This window comes from Gobius niger (assembly GCF_951799975.1).
Source record: "Gobius niger genome assembly, chromosome: 2".
NCBI lineage: Eukaryota > Metazoa > Chordata > Actinopteri > Gobiiformes > Gobiidae > Gobius > Gobius niger.
The window spans coordinates 39,020,455-39,044,006 of NC_136853.1; the positions used below are offsets into that span (position 1 = coordinate 39,020,455).

Below are 23,552 nucleotides of genomic sequence, written 5' to 3' on the forward strand. Positions count from 1 at the left end.
GCAGCTCAGCGTGAGAGAAGGGTGTTGTTTAAGCGAAGAAAACTCCATTGCGCACAACGAAACCATAACATGTAAAGCAGCAGAGATTGCTAGAAAGCCGCATGTGGGTTCCACTGGTGTTATTTTTGAAAACCGTCCCTATGAAGCGTCTCAAATGCTGCTAAATCGACAGCACGGTGCTCGTCAGGCGGACATGGAGCAGCGGACACGATTTTCAACATTGTCTGTTTTTAAAAGTATGAATTAATTGAATTAATTAGATTTATTGCCCAGCCCTAGTTGAAATACATGATTTTTTCCCTCCATTTTTGCCCATTAATAATAAAATCCTATTGTTTCCCAATTTTTCCCCTCATTTTCACAACTAATATTTTCCCTATTTCCTCCCGATTTTCCCTCAATCTATGCCCCTTTTTTGCCCAATTTTCTTTACACAATGTTTCCTTATTTTTGCTACAATTTCGCTCCCAAATTATTCCCCATTTTTCATGAACCCGACACTGTAAATGTGCAATGTGCTGTAATCATTGCTCATGAAGATAACAGTAAAAAAAAAAACGACCCAGAGAGATGTGAAGAAACCAGTGAGTCAGTGTTTAAGATGTTAGCATGCTACCGGTTAGCATTTAGCTTCAACAGCAGGAGCTCTGACCTCTACAAGAGAAAGCCCTGAACCACAGAATACAACATGTGACAGAGGTCAGAGCTGTTACTGTAGTATTTCCTGAGTGTTCATAGATGTGGCCGCACATGTGTTTAACGTGTTGAAGCCATTGACAGTTGATGAGAGTTGCTAACCGGTAGCATGCTAACGTCTTGAGCAGCTTAAACACTGACTCAGACTGAGACTCTGTTGACATGACAAACTGTAAGAATCACAGAGAACTATTTTCTGTTTCCTCTTTGATGTGTTTGTTTAGTCTTCAGAGTGAAGCAGCATCTTTAGTAAATCCTGCTGTAGCTCCACAGACAGAACATATACGTGTTTTAACTGTTTTCTTCTTGAGCAATTATTACAAGTTGCCACAAAATGCCACTGTCGATCAGTTGTCTTTCATTTTCATCTTGAGTAGAGATGTTGTTGCATGTTGTAGTACTGCATAATGCTACTTCGGTATTCAAAATGGCCGCCGGAACTATGCGTGATGTCATTGGAAAAGAGAAAGAAACAAGACACCACTATTGCATCAGTTTGACACATTATCTGTAAAATAAAAGATAATAACCCATGCTTTGTTCAGTTAAATTCAGGTGGTGACTTTGGTCAGTCTTTGTTCTTTTCTGCTCTGCTTTTCTGCTTGACATGTTTAGCAACAGAATTAACTTGTGTAAATGGGAGCCGTTCCATATCGATATCACAGGGCTGATGTTATTAGCGCTGTGATATCAATATGGCTCATGCCAGGTTACAACAATGTGCCGGCGGTTTGCATTCCCATTGCTTTGTGGTCAGCCTGTAGCAGTGTTTGTTGTGGAAATGTGATGTATTATCTTCAGCCCAGTCCAAATACATCTTCCTGCCACTTCTATTCTCCCCTTCCTCTCCCATTTATCCACACAGCCTGCCTTAATTTGTCATCTAATCGTCACAGCTTGTTTATGGGCCCTCTGCCTTTAGACGTTTTGCATTTATCTTTCGCTTCCTCGCTCTCTGTCATCCGCCGGCCGTTACTTGTCCTCGAGGCCCAAAGTCGATTGCGCCGCGATGAAACACATTTTCCCCTTGAGCTATTTCTGTCCATCCATCTCTCCATCTGCTGCACAGCCTCCGACCCCGCCGCCCCGATGCCATATTTGTTGCTCACTTTTCCTCAAATCCGAGCTGAATCAATGTCTGTTTTAAAGCCGTCTCCTCCACAAATCTGGCGTCCACGTTTTCTTGTTCTTCAAATGGATTTGTACCTGGGGGGGAGGGAGAAGTTGAACAACTTACAGGTATATTCATGCAAAACACACACAATATGTTCTAGATTGATTCAAACCTTTAAGTCAATTACAGATTGCACATTATTAGCTGTTTACCTGTTGCTGAAGTATTGTACTGCTCGAATGGGATATGGTTATCATTTCAAGGTTTGGGTTTATTGTCATATGTGTTAACGGGCTATTTCAGGATTTTTGACATAGGGCCTCATTTCCTAGTTTTCCAGAGTGTTGTTGATTTCTGGAGATATATTTATTTTCAATTCCTTCCAGTCCTTATATTTGAAGAGTTTAGTGGTGCTAGGCTAGTGCTAGGCTAGCACATGTCTATGGTAACTAATAGCCTGCATTAAAAACATCTTCAAAATCATCGGGTAGTCCTTCAAACGTTGCCATAGATACAGACAGCATCTTGTCATAGAAAGGGGCGTGGCTTCGCCGAGGGGGAAAATAGAAACTTTAGAGCAGGGGTCACCAACCTTATTTCAGCTGAGGGCTACTTTAAGAGCATTAAGTTGTTCGAGGGCTACCAGTTAAAAACAAATCCTAAAGACTTAAACTGTTCACTGATAGGATATTGACCCCATTTTATATTAAAATAGCTTTATTTTAAACTCATACCGAGTCACAAGAACCGAAATAACTGTAATTTTAAGAATTAGATTCAAGAAAAAAAGTCTTTTACACTTTAGAAAAAGTCCCAAGGGCTACTGGACATGCCCCAAAGGGCCCCTGGGCGCCCGCGGGCACCACGTTGGTGACCCCTGCTTTAGAGAAACACAATTTTCCACAGTTTTTTGCCATTTTCTGAACTTATTTATCACACATGAATAAAGTCAAGTGTAAATCGGGCTCATATGGATATTTTCTCACAGCAGATTGTTCAGTAGAAGTGAAAAAATGGCAATCGTAGCTAGCGCTAGCTAACCGTTAGCATTAGCCCGATGCTAACATGTAGCATCAAGCTAGCATTCTCCGTTATTTATGTATTTAGGGGGCTGTTGAACAACTTTGCTCCTCCCCATGTCTTTGTTTCTTTATTTAATAGAAAACTATGTCCATAATTCGGCATTTGTTGATGTAGTTATTGAATAATTAGAGAAAGTTTAGATTTTTATCCAAATTGTTTTCCCCTTAACTGTTTTCAAACATGACCATATATGGGCGATTCCAGAGATGCCGTCTGTATCTACATCTGATTTGTAGAAAGCTCCTTTGTGAATTCCACATGTAGTAATGCCGGCCTCAGGTAAACAAACTACTGTAGATCCGGTGACCTAGCAGATCACTCCACCGCTGCGTAGCTTACAATCAGGAGGCTGATGCTGCTCAAATAGAAGTTCTTTTAAATGCAAAATCTCTCCAATGAAGGATAATCAATAGTTTTACATGAATCTTAACACCTGATACAATAAAATAAAATGCTTCATGTTTTTGAGACTTTTGTTCATCCCCTAATGCTTTAACTTCACATAAGCTGCTCACTCATCTGATTTGCTGCATCTTTACGTAGGCTCCAGTGATTCATAGAAAACGAGGGATTGAACTGCTGAGTTGACGATGATTCTCCTTCATCCTTCCTGTTTTTGAGAATGTGACAGTTCTGAAGTCATTTATAGTCGTTTCTGAATTCTCCGTAAGTGCTGGTTAAACGAAACCAGTCATTAAATATAGTTATTTCGGTTTTAAATATTCTTTGTCTGCTCTCAAAAGTAAAACGTCTTAATAAGCCTCTAGTTTTATCACCCTCGAGCTCAGCTGTGATTGACAACCGTCTCCATGGAGACTCAAGGGGAAAGGGGCGGAGTTAAAGGCAGCAGCAGCAGCAGCAGCTCAGCATGAGCGAAGGGGCAAATAAAGCTCCAGAATGGTTACATTTCAAAACATTTTAAGTCAACACAGACATTTATATCGTTTAGTCTGGTGTTATAAGTGATTAGCCTCAGGTGCACTGTGCTTGGGTCCGACTGTTTTTAATGCAGGCTACTAGTTACCATAGACATGCACTAGCCTAGCATTAGCCTAGCACCACTAAACCCTTCAAATATAAGGACTGCATGAATAAAAACAATAGACATCTCTCCAGAAATCAACAACACTATGGATAACTAGGAAATGAGGCCCTATGTCAAAAATCCTGAAATATCCCTTTAAAGTACCAAAAGCAATTTGTGGAAAACTGTATAAAGTAAAGTAAAGTACAGTTCTGGTACAAATTTAAGTGAAGACATTATTGATCAATATAATCAATCACTTGTTGCAGCAGCGCCTAAGAACACAAAGAATAAAGGTATGCCTAAGCCTGTCACGATAAAAAATTTGAAGTTCGATATATTGAGGCAGGAAAGTATCGCGATAAACGATGTTATTGACTCTATCGATACTTGATACTGTCAACTCTCAGGCCTATAAATGACAGTAACCTTTGTTCTAAAAGTGCAGCCTCACATCCTAAAATACCACACCAGCTGCAATAAACATGAAATCAGTTAGAAATCAAAGTTTTACACAGATAAAATAGGGGGGAAATGCAAATAAATGTACAGACAATAAATATCGAGCCCAAAAATACATTGCTTATCTGTTATTTATTGAAAGTCGATATTGTCATTATAAAACTTAAATGTTTAATTAGTTGATATTTCACATGTAAAGTCATGGACGAAAGTGTTGGCACCCCTGAATTGTTTCCATTAAATCTCATTGCAACATTGATAGACAGTTTGTACCGTGAGCCTGAAGGACATCTCGAGTTTCTTTAGAAGTTGTTTGAGGCTTATCCACCATCCGGTCTATCCTAAGTTGCAGCCTTTCATCTAATTTTCTCTTGTAGTGCCATGGGTTATAAACTTCTTAGTAATGTTTGTGACAAAGGAACAGTAAGATCTCTGGAGATAGACCTTGATGTTTTCCCTCAATTTGGGTTCTCAAGTCCTCTGGCAGTTCTCTCCTCCTCTTTCTCCAAGCTCGGTCTGGCAGCCACAGACTCTCAATGCAAAGACTGAGGCAACTCCTCTCCTTTTTATCTGATTACAGGTGTTTTGTTTTTCTTTTACATTGCCCACACCTGTTACTTGCCACAGATGAGATTTTTTTTCCTCTCTGATTTTGTGATGTTCCAAAACACACAAAGGAACTAAACAGATTTATACCAAAACATGTGTTACTCTCACTTTCTGGGGAAATGCTGACGGTAATTTGATGGAAAAGGTTTCAGGGGTATGTGCAACACTTCCATCCATGACTATATTTTACTAGTTTGTTTTAATTTATGTTTTTCGGTTTTAAAGTTTAAAGGAATAGGCCACCGTTTTTACATACTGAGATATGTTCTTACCTCACTTTAGCCGAGTTAATATATCCCCGTCTGGTCTTGTCCTTTCTCCTAAAGACTTCCCCCGCTCACTTCCGTCAATAACCTGTAGGAGTTACTGCGCGGACGTTTTACTCCTCGTATCATTACGCCTCACAATATAGTCCCCCTTTTTATTTGCTTATAAAATCGACATGCTACATTTCTGTGTAAATATACTTTGCATGAAAACACTTCACGTAACTTTATTTAAATAGGGAACACGTGGAAGAGCTTGGTAGCTTCTATCGTGAGCTTTTTTGGAGCTATATGACATGTAGGAGAGGCTGCGTATGTGCTCCGTTTGCGTGACAGAGCGCACGGACAAAGACCAGACGGGTATATATTAACTCGGCTAAAGTGAGGTAAGAACATATCTCGGTATGTAAAAACGGTGGCCTATTCCTTTAAAAGCTTAGATTATTATTATTTTAAGTAAAAGGTTTTATTGTTAGCTAATACATTTTTTTAAACTGGGGTATTGTGACACAGAACAATGGAGCGCACCAGTGCCTCACTATGGTTCCATGAGTAAATTTCCCATTAATTTTCCCACTTTTACAGAAATACTTTTTATAATTGGAGTAATTACAGACCATGATAGACTTATTTTATAATGCTTGAAAATACACCAAAAGGCCTAAGTAACCTTTTGGTTTATAAAGTTTCTGATAAATAACGTAATTACAATTGTGTGTTTAAGGCCAGATTTTCCTCTTTGCTGTCGCCTCTGTAGTATGAGGCCCCGGGCAGCACAGAGCAGGACAGGAAAAGATTGAACTCTCTGGTCAGAGGGTCAGCTCTGTCAGTGTTGAACTGTGACAGCAGGGGGCGCTGTATGAGGCTGATTTATTCAGGACATTCATGTTCGGTACTTCAGAGGGAGCTCATTAGAAAGAAAGAAAAACAGCAGTTTCTAAAACAGGGGTAAGTCTCTATCTCTTATGGTTCCGAAATTATCAGCAAAAGTCTGCAATAAACTGTAAACATTTAAAAATGGAAAATGCATTTATAGATATAACAATGTATTAATCGGAGTTCATTGCAACATATTGTGCAAAAAATGCATAATATCGGGGGAATTTATATATATAAATATCAATCAGTAAGAGCAGTCCTATGATGGGACTCTCAAGACTTCTAATGACTGCCTGTTGCCTGCAAACTCATGGGACAGATCTAAACGTACATCACTTAGGTACATTGAAGTTCTTAAATTTATCAAAGTGAATGTGCTTTCTCGACCATGAACATTATAATACTATCTTTATTCAATGATTCGATGGTTTTCATACAAGCCATTAATCTCAACTGGACCTTAAGAGCTGATTATTAGGGGAGCGCCATTCCAGCAGATTGTGCAGCTCTTTATACGCTGCCCCTACAGGTCAAATCTGCAACTTCACTCATGGGAATGCAACAAGCGCTGCTATGGCAATAAAGTTAGCAGCACAGAGGCGCCACGGGGTCCGGACCAAATCACCTCGAGGTCTGGAGTTTGAGAAGGCCTGGTCTACAACATGAAATATATAAAACTTGTGTACAAACTCGTGACCAATTTTCACCGCAATGTTTCTCCGCTCCCCTGAGGTCGAGGAAGTTGTGTGAGAGGCTCATTGTAAAAGCTATGACTGAGCTCTTTCCAAAGTCACAATCACTTTTGGTCCCGGAGATATCTGCATTTGTTTCGGACGATATCGGCCAATAGCCAATATTGAAAAAAAAAAACCAAATATCTACTGAGCAGCTCCGTCAGTAGCAAACTAAGGCACCCTCAGTGCAAGAAGGCGCTACCACAAATCCTCCATCTCCAGCGCTGTCAGGCTGTACAACTCTACTGAATAGTTTTTTATATGCAGTAATCTCTTTGAGAAACCATGGTCAAAATCCTCTGTGTTTGCAAATAGATATTTTTTGACCATTATTATATTTTGTTTTTTGCCTCTTTAAAAAGTGTTTAATTCACTGCACATAAGACATTACTATATGTGGCCTAGACCCCAGTGAACTGTGCAGAGTGAAAAAGGACATGAGTTATTGTGGAGAAACAGAGGATTGTTGGATCGAGGTGATTCACTGTGATGACTGACCCTGAAGTAAAACAAAACACAAGACTAGAGGACCCGGGGAAGATTGTAATGCTTCCCCAGGTCCTCTAGCAACATTCACTTTCTATGAATGTTGCTAACAGTGGCAACATTCATCGGAACTTATTTAAAGTGAACTCTATTTCTGTTACTTTAAAGTCGCAGTCCTTGAGAGGGAATTTTGAATATTTATCCTACCCTGAAAACAAAATATGTTTTATAGATGAAATAACAAACAGATTTTGTATTCTTACCAAACTTCTTCTAAATCTCCCTTGTAATCCCCCAGGGTGTGGGTGTGTATCTTAACATCTAAAAGTATGAGGGGCTTTTTTTCTTCACACACAGATGGTACCTTGCTCCTCGATATCAGAAAGCATCTTTGCCAGGTAGGTGAGCGGGAGGAACTCCGGTCTGAATCCCGGCTTGTCTCTGCTGCTGCATGCAAATCCCTGAGGACCATACAAGTCTGCATATCACAATGAATTCTCAAGGATGCACGAGATCAAGACAAATCTACTGCAAAAATACCCAAACTATTGAGCTCGTCTCCGTCTTTTTATAAAGTTCTAGCACTTAGGCGACTTTGACGGAAGTTTGTGCAGCTATTTATACTTTATTATAGATCTTGTCACATACTCTCCCTTTCTGCACCAATCTGGTCCCAGAAAGAATGTCATGGAGAGAAAATTAACTGCATTTTGTAGGCTGTAAAGGTCACTATGATAGCATCCTAAATAGAAAAGGACATCTCTTAGTAATATCATCATCAGACTTTCATTGCAGGCATGAGGTCCAGCTAAAAACAGAGAGAGAACATAACATATTCAATTAAAACAATATTTTTAATGAGCAAACTATTAAACACACTGACAGAAATGTTACGTTTATTTATTTCATGAGTAATCTATGAATCTACAGTATGACACTCCCTTTGTTGTTCCGGTAAATACTTTGCCATTTATTCTCAAATATGTACAGTGTTGTAATCTAAACTATGCCTGTTGAATTTGGGATTTGAAAATACAGGACGTTTTCTGGACGGGTCAAAATACGGTAATTTCCCGGCAAAAACGGGCGACTTGACAGCTACGCAACCTCGCGACAACTGCCACTCAGGCTTTTGCAGGTGGCAGTTCTGACGAGGCCAGTGAGTTTGGAGGGACAGGAGTGTTTTTTTAAATATTTATATTTTGTAATAATAGGCCTACGGGAAATTTACGGGATAAAACTAATACAGGAGGACGGCGGGAAAGAGAGGTAAAACACGACAGTTTCCCGGCCAAAACGGGACACTTGACAGCTATGGTCGAAACTGCCCTAATATGCTGCGTTCACGTGACATCACAACATTCTGAGCCCATAGTTTAACATTGAGGTGGAGCAACTGACGGTAACTATGGTAACTGTGGTAACTGACAAAATGCATATCTTTATGTCTTTGTTTTTTGGCTCATATCTCAGTCATTACTGGAGGAATCCACATGAAACAAAAACTGTCACAAAGTTCATTGTCTCCTCCGTCAGCACATACGACCTAATGTCCAATTATTTTCTCCGAAAAACGCCAAAAAGTGGTGACAATATGCGAAAACATGACCGTGATGTTGTCCAACAGAAAGGACTTTCAGACCTAAAAAATAATCACAGGTTTGTGAATCCAATCACGATCAAATACTGATGAGGAAAAACATTTGTCAATTTTTGTTTTGGAGATTTCTTACAAAAACTGAATTTCTCTCATAGAGGTGTATTCACCTTATTCTGGAGGTTCGCGTGGGCGCCGCCATGAATTGTGCCCGCCCCTTTCCTCCTATGTGTTAACATGGGGCTGGAGAAGTCCACATAATATCAGTCACTACACGAAAACAAAGCTGTTTTTTGGGCCGTGCAGAGAAACGGTGCAGTGTTGACATGTTGGTGCAAATGAACATTGGACATTTTACACAAATCAATCGACTAAACATCAGATTTGAGCAGAGAATATTTTCCCTCGTTCTCAGTTAAAATGAACGGGCTTCGCGCTCGACCGGAAGTGTCTGGAAAACAAGGTGCAGAGACAACGCAAAAAGTGGCAAAAGTGGGCGGGGCGGAATAAGGTGAATTGGCCCTGCCCTCCATCTGACATTATGAAATCATCACATTCTAAATCGTGAACACCACCTATTGAGACGTATCCAATATTACCTTAAATAGCGTAATAAATAATGTTTGTGCCATTCTTGCAAGTATCTAACTAACGTTAAATCTTTCAAATGGTGTAAATAGGAGAATTTCTTTCTTTGTTGTGCCCCCTGCAGTAAACTAAGAAATCTGTTGTCATGGGAAAAAAACAGAACATCGCTCTTAGTTAGAAACGCAATTTTGCTAATCACAAAGTTAGAATCGTAATATAAATCAATAATGATAATGAGGCAACAGCTGATGGACAATTATGGTTCAGGGAGTAAAATTCAACTTTAAATATGGGGGGAGAGTGTTAACCAGTGTGCGAAATACAGGGGGATGTGGGGGATTCCGACCCCCCTGATTAACCCATCAGAGCCCTGGGGATCTTAGTGGTAGATTAAAGTGGTAGACTAGAGCAAAGGTGCAGACACAAGCGCACTCTGCACTCTTGCCGGTGTGGTGTATATGAGCTGGGCCAGCGGCACGTAGGCCTACTGCACTACCACAATTTAAGTAGAGTAATTTGCTGACGAAGTTCGGTTTTCTGCGTGAAACCAGTGAACTTTTCAAGGATATCCATGAGTTCTGAACAATGCGACTGATGATTCCCTGTCATAGCTGTCAAGTGTCCCATTTTGGCTGGGAAACTACCGTATGGGGGCAACAATTCGGAGATTAAAAAGATGGCTGCACCAGGCTAATTTCCATCTGTAGTCCTTGTAGTCCCTATGGCATTAGACACATTCACAAATAATCATTTTGCACGGGGAAAGAAAAAGAAACTCCGGCCGTCAATACTGGCTGTAAAGTAATACGTTTTCCCCACTCCTCACCTTTGTTTTGCTGCGTTTATCGAGCAGCGTGTGGACATAGTCTCTGGATATGGAGGCTGACGTGACCGGGTGGTCCCACATGTGGTAGATGGTCTGCTCCATGGGCTGCACTCACAAACAGAGGGAGATAGGATCATAGGAAGAGGGCCTTGTCTCCACATCTGTGCCTCCACGCTCTGCCAACCTCAACATCCCCACACGACAATGAGCACCGGACTACTAATAATCACACCCTCCTGATAAAAAGGAAGGCCTCTGTGTGACGAGAAAAGCACGGCGTGTTTATGAATTATGCAGTGGCGAACACATGTACTGTAGGTGGGAATCAGAAATTGGCTTCAAGATAGGAACTCGTATTTAGTTATCGGCTAGGGCTTGTGTATGACCATTTATTCCAACATTGTTATGCATATTACGCTGAAATAATTATTTAATAAATGTCTTTCACCTCAAAATGGCAGATTGTTAAGGAATTATTTGATAAAAAACTGCTCATTTTAAATCGATTTTGTGTTGGTGAAACAATTTGTCTAATCTCATTTTATACATATTGCATCAAAATGGGATGTTAAGGGGAAATAAAACAAAATGCTTTTTTTTTTTCAATATAAAGTTGTTTGCAAAACCTCATAAAGACCACATTATGTTTCTGGTACATTGCTTCATCTTTTACAATAAACTCTGGCGTTCATTAACATCCATTCATGCGGGCACTTACAGACACAGTATTGCAGCATATTAGTTTCCAAGGTTGAAATGATTTCTTGCTATAGCCATCTCTGTAGTAATTTCAAATGATTGCCCCCACTGGGCCAATAAAACAGAGAAATGGTGGGGAAAACTCTGGCTTTTAGTAAAGGTTTTGGTCCACTCCTGTTTACTGGAGTTTATTGTACCGGATAAATCTCCACTGGGTTTTTCCGCCAAACAAAAAGCAAGTGGACGGGAAACAGTGGCACCACACTGGCCAAAAATCCTCTGATCTCCATGTGAACAAAACAAATGCAACACTCCCATGTGAGACTACAGTATAGTAGCAGCTAGGGATGTGACGAGGTTTCGAAATACTGAACTGTCATCTTTAAAGTAAAATAATTGTATTTGTTTCATAGAACAGAGCCCTAACTTCAATTAGTTCATTGCTTGTTTCTGAGATAGAGTTAGAACCCAACTCCAGACATTGATCAAGGAGGTTTTAGCCTATTGTGTATGTTGAGGGCTTTCTTGCCAGCGGTGGTCAAGTACTTGATCCCGTTACTTGAGTAAAAGTAAAGACTACTTGTCAAATATTACTCACACATAATATTTTGTAGATATTTTAACTTGGGTGAAAGTATTTGCTGTGGAAGAAAAAGTCCAAATCAATCTAAAGAAGTGTTTGAAAAAACAACTTTGTGGGTGAATTCACAGGACAAACCCTGTTCCTTGTCGCGGGTCAGTGGCATTTTACAAAACAAACAACAACAATACCACAACAATACTACTCAAGTAAAGCAGATTATCCAAAAAACACAGTACTTAAGTAAACTTACTCCAAGTTGGGGAGAATTTTACATTGTATTTAGTTACAGAATACTGAATACTCGCCTTAAAGGAACAGGCCACGGTTTTTCCATACTGAGATATGTTCTTACCTGAGCTTAGACGAGTTGATGCGTACCTGTCAGGTCTTTGTGTGTGCGCTCAGTCACGCAAAAAGACCAAAGATGTTGGTAGCATTTGGCCTCTCCCAATGTATTCCTATAGCTCCAAACGGGGTGAAGTTAGAAGCGACCACGCTCTTCCACGGGCACAAAGACCAGATGCATCAACTCGTCTAAGCTCAGGTAAGAAAATATCTCAGTATGGAAAAACGGTGGCCTGTTCATTTGAATGTATTTAGTAGTGCATTCCGTTACTTTGTCCAATCAGAGTATAGTATTCTGAATACTTGGAACATACCTGTCACCAGCCCAACCAAGCTCCAAGATGGGTGAAAATACGATAGTTTCACCCATCTTGTGGGAGACTTAACAGCTTAGAATACTTATTTGTGGACTTGCTTAATATTCATGCATAAAAGCGGCGTATGATAATGAAGATGTGATCACACCTTCTTTCACACTACCTTTTACATTGTACAAACTAATTTTAGCACAATGTAATCTGCTTTGTAATAATCTAATACCTCGTACCTATGTCGCACATACACAATGGACTAATGTTTCTTTGCAGTTTGGAGGTAAATTATGTAGTCAGACATTACAAGGTTAGAGTTAGGGTCTTATGTGCCTCCAAACTACAAATACTGTATTTTCCACTCTATAAGTCGCACTTTTTTCATAGTTTGGCTGGGGGTGCGGTCTAGGCTTGTGTACCAGTATCTGCTACTCCTGTATCATTGAAGATTTAAAAAACGGTAATCGAGCAGCAGAAGAAGTTTGGAATGAGCTAGAAACTTGTGAGGGACCGGCGAAAAGTAGAGGTTACTCTTACTGCAATAAAGAAAACAAAAAAAGCTAACCGCGGGCTAAAGCTCGATGGCCACAGCTAGAGGAACGAGTTTACAAATGAGAGCTTGAACAACGTGATGCTGGGAGAGGCTTGTCAACGGTGCAGTTACGCCTCCATGTCCAGGTAGTAAACAGCAATAACATCAGCAGCTTTTTACCATCTGATAAACATTGCTAAGATCAGAGGAATAGTGTCAAAACTAGACTTAGAGAGACTTATCCAGGCATTTGTCTCAAGGTTAGACTACTGTAACAGCTGCTCACTGGCCTCTCTAAATCAGACAGCTGCAGTACATCCAGAACGCTGCTGCTCGAGTCCTGACAAGAACCAGTAAATACGACCTTATTAGTCCAGTGCTCCGGTCTCTGCACTGGCTTCCTGTCGCTCAGAGAATAGAATTTAAAACAGCTCTGCTTGCGTGTAAGTCTTTTCCTGGTTTAGCACCGAAGTACATCCCTGACATGTTGCAGCCATCTCGGGCCCTGAAAACTTCAGGAAGGGGTCTCCTGGTGGTTCCCAGAGTCAAGACTAAACACGGTGAGGCTGCGTTTCAGTTTCATGCAGCTGAAATCTGGAACAGTCTTCACGAGGATGTGAGACAGGCCTCAACTCTGACAATGTTCAAATCCAGGCTGAAAACAGTTCTTTTTGCCCATGCATATAACTGAAAGTATTGTATCTTGCCTTTTACTGTAATTAATCAATAAAAAGTTTATGTTTTTTTTTTATTTTGTTTGCTTTCTCATAATTTTATGCAACTGTGAAGCACTTTCAATTGCCTTGTGTATGAATTGTGCTCTACAAATAAGACGTGCCTTGCCTTGCTGGTGCTTATACTCCGGAGCGACTTACAGTCCGAAAAGTACGGTACATGTTATTCCATCATGTATCCTGTATTGTTACACAGTAGATTACATTGTACTAAATTTGGCAGGTACAATGTATCAAGGGTGGTGTAAAATAACCGAAGGGGTGTTAGGCTACACTTGTTACACGCCTGTCACAAACGCATATATCACTAATTTGTAATGCAAAAAAGCACTTTGCAAATGCTCACAGCCCACAAGGACATCTTTTCTTTTCTTTCTTATAAATGTTTTGAAACTGAAATATAACGTTTGAGCAGTGTGATGCATTCCTTTGATTTTAAGAATGTGTATGACTAATAAACAAAAAACGCACGGATGTCGGACATAAAACGAGATAAATAGATGCCTGGAAACAGTGGCTGAGTTGAAGACCCTTCTCCCCACAGCAGCCAATTACACCAGTGCTCTGTGAGGGGCTTCAGGGGGCCACAGGGAGATGAGCCTGAAAATAACTCCAAACTTCTAATTGGACCACTACGGGGATTTGGGATAAGATCCAAACCCCACAAATAGATGGGATTATAATAGCGTCATATATTGTATTACTGCTCATCGTGCCTGGGCTGAGGTGTGCCGCGCCTGGACAAAAACACTCCCAGATCTAGTTTAGGATTTTCAGCAGATGTAAAATGAGCTTGTTTGGACACAGCAGCGGTACCTGAGGGAGTCTCTTGAGTATGCTGAATTTCAGTTTCTCGTTGGAGTCGCTGTTGTCCAAATCTAGACAAAAAACAACACAAAAACCACCGTAAAAAAACAGAAGAGTGGAAGTAATGAACTGCTGTGTTTTTTGTGCAGTAACAGGAGGAGATGGAGAGAGGTGTTAATGAACAGTCGCTAAAATTGATTCTTGTGAATTCATACCTTTCCAGCTGCTTTCGGAAGTAATTTTAGAATAAAATAAATATGTCAGCACGGCAAGACAGAAAGACGGCAGAAACCACAATGCTGGGTTGGGTTTTTATGTGTTTTAGATCTGTGGTTAGAACTGTGGTATATAATAATAGTAATGTATATCACTGGTATCACTTTAATTTTGCTTGTAAAAACCCCAAATTCAATATCTCAGAAGATTAGAATACTACATGAAATCAATAAAGAAAATGGATTTTAAACAGAGAAACAGAGAAATGTCGGCCCTCTGAAAACTATAATCATGCATATGCACTTAGTACTTGGTTTGGGCCCCTTTTATTAATAATAATAATAATAATAATAATACATCAAACTCGTATAGCGCTTTTTTGGACACTCAATGACTCTTTACATGGGAGATAAAACAACAAAAAAGGGGTTTAAGGAAAAGCTAGTTTGAACAGGTGGGTTTTGAGGACTGATTTGAAGGTTGGTAGTGACTCCGAGTTTCTAATGGGCTGTGGGAGTGAGTTCCAGAGGGTGGGGGCAGCGATGGCGAAGGCTCGGTCCCCCAGGTCCGGCGGTTAGTGCGGGTGATGAGAGTGAGGCGGTTGGAGTCGGCTGAGCGGAGGCGGTAGGTGGGTTGATGTTGTTGCCGGTAGGGCGGGGCCAGGTTATGGAGGGACTTGTCGGTGAGGAGGAGGAGCTTGTATTGAATGCGGTATTGAACGCCAGTGGAGCTGTTGGAGGACGGGGGTGATGTGTTCCTTGGACCGGGTGTGGGTGAGGAGGCGGGCAGCCGAGTTCTGGATGTATTGCAGTTTTTGGAGATGAGTGGTGGGAAGTCCGTTGACGAGGCTATTGCAGTAGTCGAGTCTGGAAGTGATGAATGCATGGATGAGGATTTCAGCTGTTGACTGAGTTAGGGAGGGGTGGAGGCGGGCAATGTTGCAGAGGATTACTTGAATTACTGCCTTAATGTGGCGTGGCTGCTCTCACCCTGTGGCACTGCTGAGGTGTTCTGGTAAGTGCTTCAACCAGAGGAATCTGACATTTGAAGCCCATGTCCAGGATCCGTCTGTGTGTGGCGGCTCTCCAGCACTGACTCCAGCCTCAGTCCACTCCTTGTGAAGGTCCCCCACACTTTTGAATGGCCCTTCCCTGACAGTCCTCTCCAGACTACGCTCATCCCTGTGGCCTGTGCACCTTTTCTTCTACACTTTTCCGTTCCACTTGACTTTCTATTAACGTGCTTTGATACAGAACTTCTTTTGCTAACAGCTTTTGAGGCTTTTGTCAATGATAGTTTTCTGCAGTCTTCCCCATGATGGTGAATTCTACTGAACCACTGAGAGACCATTTAAAGTCTCAGGGACCCTTTGCAGGTGTTTTAGATGAATTATCTGATGAAAGGGTGACACTTTGAGCTACAATATAGTCCCTTTTCACAATATTCTAATCTTCTGAGATTTTGAATTTAGGGTTTTTAAGCTGTAAGCCAAAATCATCCATGCAAAGTGAGATGTATCAAGCGTGTGTTATTATTTTGATAATTATGGCTCACAGTTTGTAAAAACCCCAAATAAAACATCTCAGAAAATTAGAATATTTAAAAAAAAATACTGTAAGCCATAATCATCAAAATATATATATAACAAAGGCTTGACATATGTCACTTTGCATGTCATGAGTCTATATCATGTATTAAGTTTCACATTTTTAATTACAGAAATAAATGAACTTTTTCACAATATTCAATATTTCAAATTAAAAATTCATTTGGTTTAATTCGAGATAATTTCATTTATGCTTTAGTAATACATTTACATGTTAGTTTGTGTTTTCTGTTTTGGATCATTTTAGTTCTGATTTAGCCCTGCTTTGATCCTGGCCTAAACCTGGCAGCTTTTGGAAGGCCAGATATTTTATGAGGTGGTAGGCCCACATGGTTTGAAAAGTCACAGACTCAAACAGCTAATCTTTTACTCTGATATGCAGACGTGTCTCCCTTTTTCTTTTTCTTTTTTATTGCAGAGATGAATAATACTGTGCTAACTCATACATCTCACTTCCAAAAAATATAAGACATTTGTGCAAATTGTGTGACAAATCCACATTGATGGACATTATATAACTGGTCTACTGTGTATAATGAAGAGAAATGCTGCATTGAGTGTTAGCCGACTGGACACAGACATGGGCCAATATGTAGTCTAGATTCGCAGCTGAATTCATAGTGTGAAGTGACGCATGCCTCATTTTAAATCAAAAAACACCCTCACTTTGAAGTCTGCTGTAACAAATACCTTTTCATCTTCCTCCGTAATTGTTTTTTTTTTTTCATATGAGAAACTGATCTAAAAGCATAGTTTAGTTTGTGGACAGTGGCTTCTGTTTATGTGCCTTTACTACGCTTTACTACAGCCAACCAACACAACTACTGCTAAACACCCATTAACAGAATAATTATTGTTAGCCAGGAACAAACAAGATGGCGTCTACTGTTGAATATTTAGTTAACACATTGAGTTACTTCCCGGCTCTGATTAACTCGGCTGTTTAAAATGTACAGCAGTCACATGAGCTCGGTTCTCATCTCCCGAAGCTGCAAAGTGGGATATAAAGTGTCTTGTAACTCCCACCTCTTTGACACTGCAAAGAGTCACATCTGCCGAAGAGATGAGAGCAGAGAGTCCCTGTATTTTGGCGACTCAGACCTTCTACGGTGCTGTCTGATAAGTCCTCATGACAAATCAAGCCTTATGCTGTAGAATTAGGAGACGGTGCTAGTCTTGCCAGTAGTAGGGCAAAGGTTTAAGCATCCGAGTCTCTGGTATTGAGGAGGTTGTTTTGACGCAGGCTGAACACATACGGTTGTTTTATTCCTGGGGAAGACACTTAAAGGAACAGGCCACCATTTTTACATACTGAGATATGTTCATGCCTGAGCTTAGATGAGTTGATGCGTACCTGTCTGGTTGTTTTGTGTGACTGAGGGCAGCTTTTGGCCTCTCACAATGTATTCCAATGGCTCCAAACAGGGGTGAAGTTGGAAGCTAACAAGCTCTTACACGGGCACGCACAAAGACCAGACAGGTATGTATCCACTTGTCTAAGCTCTGGCAAGAACATATCACAGTATGGAAGAACTGTGTGCCCTCAGTCACGCAAAAAGACCAAAGATGTTGTTAGCATTTGGCCTCTCCCAGTATATTCCTATAGCTCCAAACAGGGAGAAGTAAGAAGCGACCAAGCTCTTCCACGGGCTTAGGTAAGAACATATCTCAGTGTGGAAAAACGGTGGCCTGTTCCTTTAACCTCCTAACCCCCGCCTTAACAGAGCGCATTTTCTAAAGTTCAGCTTTACCCAAATCTAAAAGCTTCTCGACTGGAGAGCAACAGTGTAGTTGAAAGCTAAGACTGCCAAATTGATCAAATTTTGTTGCATTGCTGCGTTTTTGAAGCATTTGTGTTGTGTTTACGTTGCTTTTTTTGATCTGTTTTTGTATTTTTTTGTCGTGTTTTTGTTCCTTTTTCATTGTTTTTTTTTTATTGCTTTTTTGTTGTGGTTTATTGTTATTGTCTTTTCTGGCACATTTTCATTGCTTTTTTGTCCCTTTTTTTCCCCGTTTTCACCCTTGTTTTTTGTCGCTACTTTGACGCTTTTTTCAAGAAGCATTTAGGTTTTGGAGAAAATGTGCTTGGTTCAGGTGGGAGTAAAGAGGTTGACCGCCATTACCGTCCAATCACACAAATGCAGCCTGTTTTGTAACCAGCACACCCACACGTCACATCAGCCTAGTTCTTTATCACTTTCTTTTAAAATGTATTTGAAAGATGTTTTTTTTTAAGTTCTTAATGGCACTTCTTCTCTATTTGCCCAGCCTTCCATTTGTTCGAAACCCTGACAGAGCCTGTGGTGGCCTAAATAGCGCCAGAACGTGGGCCACAACTATGGATCAAGCTGTCTCCCGAAATGCACCCTTAAGCCTTTTTTAATCCGGGCTCAAGCCTCATCCTCTTTTACATACTGTAGTTTGATTTTTTATTGGAAAGCACTTTGGTCTATTTCAATGTTGTACGGCCTGTGTAAACTAATGATGACCAATAGGTTGCGTTCACGTGACATCACAACATTTTAAAGAGCCCATAGTTTAAAAGTGAGGAGGAGCAACAAAAAAATTGGATGCCGGTAACTATGGTAACTATGGTAACTAGCTAACTGCAGATTTTTTTTGTCTTCGCTTTTGGGTAATATCTCTGTAATTACTGGGGAGAATCCACATGAAACAAAAACTGTATCAAAGTTCATCGTCTCCTCTCCACATATGAACTAGTCCAATTATTTTCTCTAAAAGGCGTCCAAAAGTGGTGACAATATTCAAAAACATGATCATGATGTTGGCCAATAGGAAGGACTTTCAGACATAAAAATAATGTCAGGTTTATGAATCCAATCGCGATCAAATGATGAAAACATTTAGACATGGATTTACACTTGACTTTATTTACGTGTGATAAGTACGTTTATATTTTGCCAGAAAATGGCTAAAAAGAATGAAAAATTGTGTTTCCCAAAAAGAATCTATTTCCCCCTCGGCAAAGCCACGCCCCCTTCTATGACAAGATGCCGTCTGTATCTATTATTCGTCAAATTTATCTAATAAAAGACGACTTAGTTTCCTGTCCTGTATATCTTATTACATTTTTCTTGGCTTTTAGAAATGTTACACCAGTGTTAATTTTGACACATTTATTTAATTTTATTCTTTTAGTCTTTTGACGAATATGTCATTTATTTTTAGTCGAGATTAACTCAAATCATTCTCTTCAATTTCAGTCAAGATCTAGTCGACTAAACTTTAGACGAATTTAGTCATTTATAATATTAATCATAATCATATTTAATGAAGGTGCTTCATGTTTCTTCTCCCACATGGACAAAGAGCTGTGGATTAAAAAGATCTGAGGCTCTTTCAAACCGTCATTGGGAGTTCGGATGATTTTAGACTCTTCATTTTTATTTAGTCTTATTTTAGTCGACAAAAATATCTGGACATTTTAGTATAGCTTTAGTCTCATAAAAAGTTTTAGTCCAATTTTTGTCAAATATTACTTTGACTAAATTTAGGACTAAACATTTACTCGATGGAATTGACTGTGTTACACAAGTAGCAATTATTGTTGTGTTATATTTATTCATATATTTGACCCATGATATGATTATAATTGTTTTGATTCTCTGTATAAGGAACATTAGGTAACATTGGATTTCTACTGATTATATGATTTTTTACATCTTATAGGGGCTAGATGCAAGTTCGTCATTTTATACTCACTACTGCCACCTCAGGTCTTATGTGTAACTGCAGCTTCTATATTAAGCTCGTGCATGACGGCACTGCGGACGAAGTAACACCTTTTTGAGTGACAGTGCAGGATTTTAGAGGCAGTTGTGGCGAACAGGTCTGAGCTCATTCTACACATTAGGACATGGCTGGAACATGTAGGGGGAGGAAAATACATAATTTTAACATTTTTAAACTCTGTATAGTCCCTTTAACAGTTATGGTCGTTTATAACCATCAGCATTTATCATACCTGCCTAATACCAAAGGCATAACTGGAATATTTGCTTCACTAAATATGGTTTGTACCCGTATGTTCGTAGCATATGTTACCTGTCATTAGCCGAGCCACAAAGGTCTCCGTGAGCTGCAGCAGTTTGTGGTCGAGGTATAGGAGGAAGGAGTGATGCGGTAAGCAGCGCACGCCGAACACCGCTAACAGGGTGTGGAAGCCTGCAGCGGCACAAACGCAAACTCTTACGATCATTATTCCGGGACCAAACTTAGCCAAAACAATTGTAAAATGTAAAAATGTGGCCTGTACCGGGAGGCAGAGGCAAGCACAGGCCAACCACCGCTTCAAGGATCCGAAACATGAAATGAAACACAGACCACTCTCCTGCACTGCCCCGCTGTGAACTGCAAAACAGAGAGGAGAGTGGGTGTAAATTCAGACTACATAATACAGTGTGAAAAGGGAAAACATGTTGACATAGTGTTGGACCGTACTTTATATTTGGTATGACCACCATTCTAAATGATGTGTTGTTTCTCAATACCAAATGCTCCAGTCAAAAAAACAACACATTTGGGGGAAAATAATGGGGCTTCCAACTCATTAAAATTACACACAATCCAATGAAATGATACAACAGATATATTTCTAAAATGAAAGTCTGTGCCATCAAAGTCACAATAGAACTCTGTGGGAAACACTCTTAAACTCTCATATTCTACGGCAGTGCTTCCCAACCAGGGGTACAGGGACCCCTAGAGGTACTTAGCAGGGGGTACTTGAAACTATTTTAGATGGAAAAAGAATGTAAACTGAATGTTAGTTATAAAGGCTATATTTTTGCAGAAAAATGGGAAAGGAATCACCCATATATGGTCATGTTTGAAAACAGTTAAGGGGGAAAACAGTTTGGAGAAAAATCTAAACTTTCTCTAATTATTCCAAAACTACTTTAACAACGGTTTAGACTTGACTTGACTATTTGTATGTGATAAATAAGTTTATATTTCAGCAGAAAATGGCTAAAAAGACTGAAAAATTGTGTTTCCCGAAAGATTCTGTTTTCCCCCGAGGCAGAGCACAACTGTATTTGCACTGAGGTTATCTGTGTTTCCTTATATACAGTATTTACTCCAACTTGTGCTTTTTAGGTTTCGTTAAACATTTCGTTGCCTTTAGTTTCCGTTCTTTGCCGTTTAAGTTTTGTTTACATGAAATTACACCGTTTACTATATTTGTATTTGCTTAAATATATCAAACCTTAGGTGGTTTCTGTGACAGGCTCACATTATGCGAAGGGAATTATACTTACAGACGCAAAGCACGTGGGCCCAGTTTGTATTTCAGCCAGACAGACTCCAGCATGTGCCTTATGAGCTCCAGCTAGAACACAGACAGCAGCACATGTGAGCGCTTAGGGAGACATGCACCGTGACATTCAAATGAGGCCCATCCAGGCATCCATAGTTCAGTGCTGTTTACATACTTCAAAAGGCACAAGCAGCTCCAAAACAGAAACAAAACATTACAAGGGTGACCGGTAATAGCGCTTAACTGTGTGATTATGCGACTTGTTTGGTGAGATCGTGGCATGTGATGGAACAAGTACAAATTGTTAACGTGTGGACGTGCAGGAGTAGCTTAAAGGAACAGGCCACCGTTTTTCCACACTGAGATATGTTCTTACCTGAGCTTAGACGAGTTGATGAATACCTGTCTGGTCTTTATGCGTGCGCTCAGTCACGCAAAAATACCAAAGATGTTGTTAGCATTTGGCCTCTCCCAAACTAACTTCACCCCCGTTTGGCCCCATAGACGAGAGGAGGAGTGGCTAAATCAGGGGCAGGCAACATCAGGCCCGGGGGCCAAAACCGGCCCTCCATCATCAAACTCTGGCCCTCGAGATGATTTTGAGAAATATTATGACCCAAATCAGAGATCGAATTCCTGTTAAAGTTGTCTAGAAATGAGGAAAAATACTGCCAATTCCTTAAAATGTCTTAGCAGAGCACCCTTTTAGGGCATAATCCTGAAAGAATAATCATCTAAAGGAAGAAATGACTTAAATCTACTTGAATTAAGAGATTAAATCTAACGTTTGAGTAGATTGAACAAGCACGTTTTTTTCAAGTTATTTCTTAATTCAGATTATTTTGTATAATTTCAAGGGAAAAAGAAATGTTTTTTACAGTAAAAGTTAATTTGTCTGATTTCCAGTAGGATTTCTATTTGTTCGATTGTCATTAGCGTTTTTATCTGATCTTAAATTTACTCAAATTTAATTTACTCAAATTTAACATAAAAAAAAACTTTATTCAAGCGATTTTAAGTCATTTATCTAATTTAAGATGGACATTTTCCTGGTGTATAAGATGTACAACACTGGCATATGTAGAAAGTGATGCTTTACGTCAATTGCTTCAATTGGAGGGTCCGGCCCTTGGTCTTTTGACGATGAAGAAAACCGGCCCTCCACTGAGCAAACTCGTCTAAGCTCAGGTAAGAACATATTTCAGTTTGGAAAAACAGTGGCCTATTACAGGGGATTACAAAGTGCCACAAGTTCTAGTGATGGGAAATGGAAACATTACAAACCTTAAAAACAGGAAGAAATAGAATACAGAACAGAATAGGTGAGGTTTTGAGTATGGATTTTTAAAGTGGCTAAATGCTAACGCCGTCTGCGCTGTGTTTACATGACTGAGGGCACACGTGAAGACCAGACAGGTACAAATGAACTCGTCTAAGCTTAGGTAAGAACACATCTCAGTATGTAAAAACGGCGGCCTATTCCTTTAACCGAGCACATTTTCTCCAGTTCGGCTTTACCCAAATCTAGAAGCTTTTTGACTGGAGAGCAACAGAGTAGTGTCTCATTTGAAAACAAAAGCCTACAAAACTGATATGCTTTTTCACATATTTGAAGCGTTTTTGTTGTGTTTTCGTTTTGTTTTATTTACACGTTTTTGTTGCTCTTTTGTTACTTTTTTGTTGTGCCATTGCTGTTTTTCTGGCGCGCTTTTGACGCTCTTTTGTTGCTTCTTTTTTGCTTTTTTTGTCACTTTTTTGTAATTTTTCTGTTGTGTTTTTGTCACTTTACGGTTGTTTTTTGTCACTTTAAGGTTGTGTTTTTGTCACTTTACGGTTGTTTTCTGTCACATTTAGGTTGTGCTTTTGTCACTTTCTGGTCGCTCTTTTGTGCCTTTTTCATCACTTTTTTCATTGCTTTTCTGTCGTGTTTTCATTGCGTTTTTGTCACTTTTTTATTTTGCTATAGTTGCTCTTCCTGGCACGTTTTTGTCGCTCTTTCGTTGCATTTTCGTTGCAGGTGGGGGTTAAGAGGTTAACATATTCCCCTTAAGTAAATAAAAGCAGCATCTTTAGCTCA

The 23,552-nt window shown here is 39.9% G+C and overlaps 2 protein-coding genes across 2 annotated transcripts in view; one reads left to right on the plus strand and one right to left on the minus strand.

Moving 5' to 3' along the window:
* ccdc146 (coiled-coil domain containing 146) overlaps positions 1–18,625 on the plus strand; it is a 107,392-nt gene extending 88,767 nt beyond the window's left edge. Inside the window, exon 24 of the mRNA XM_079552398.1 lies at positions 18,493–18,625. The gene's annotated coding sequence lies outside the window, so the exon portion shown is untranslated. The remainder of the gene's footprint in view (positions 1–18,492) is intronic.
* Positions 1,304–23,552, minus strand: part of gsap (gamma-secretase activating protein) — an 82,980-nt gene continuing 60,731 nt past the window's right edge. The window contains exons 26-32 of the mRNA XM_079552408.1: positions 21,477–21,547; positions 20,474–20,568; positions 20,263–20,382; positions 14,385–14,446; positions 10,365–10,469; positions 7,718–7,814; positions 1,304–1,902 (exon numbers count right to left, since the gene is read on the minus strand). Coding sequence (XP_079408534.1) covers positions 1,802–1,902; positions 7,718–7,814; positions 10,365–10,469; positions 14,385–14,446; positions 20,263–20,382; positions 20,474–20,568; positions 21,477–21,547 — 651 coding nt within the window. The 3' untranslated portion in view covers positions 1,304–1,801. The remainder of the gene's footprint in view (positions 1,903–7,717; positions 7,815–10,364; positions 10,470–14,384; positions 14,447–20,262; positions 20,383–20,473; positions 20,569–21,476; positions 21,548–23,552) is intronic.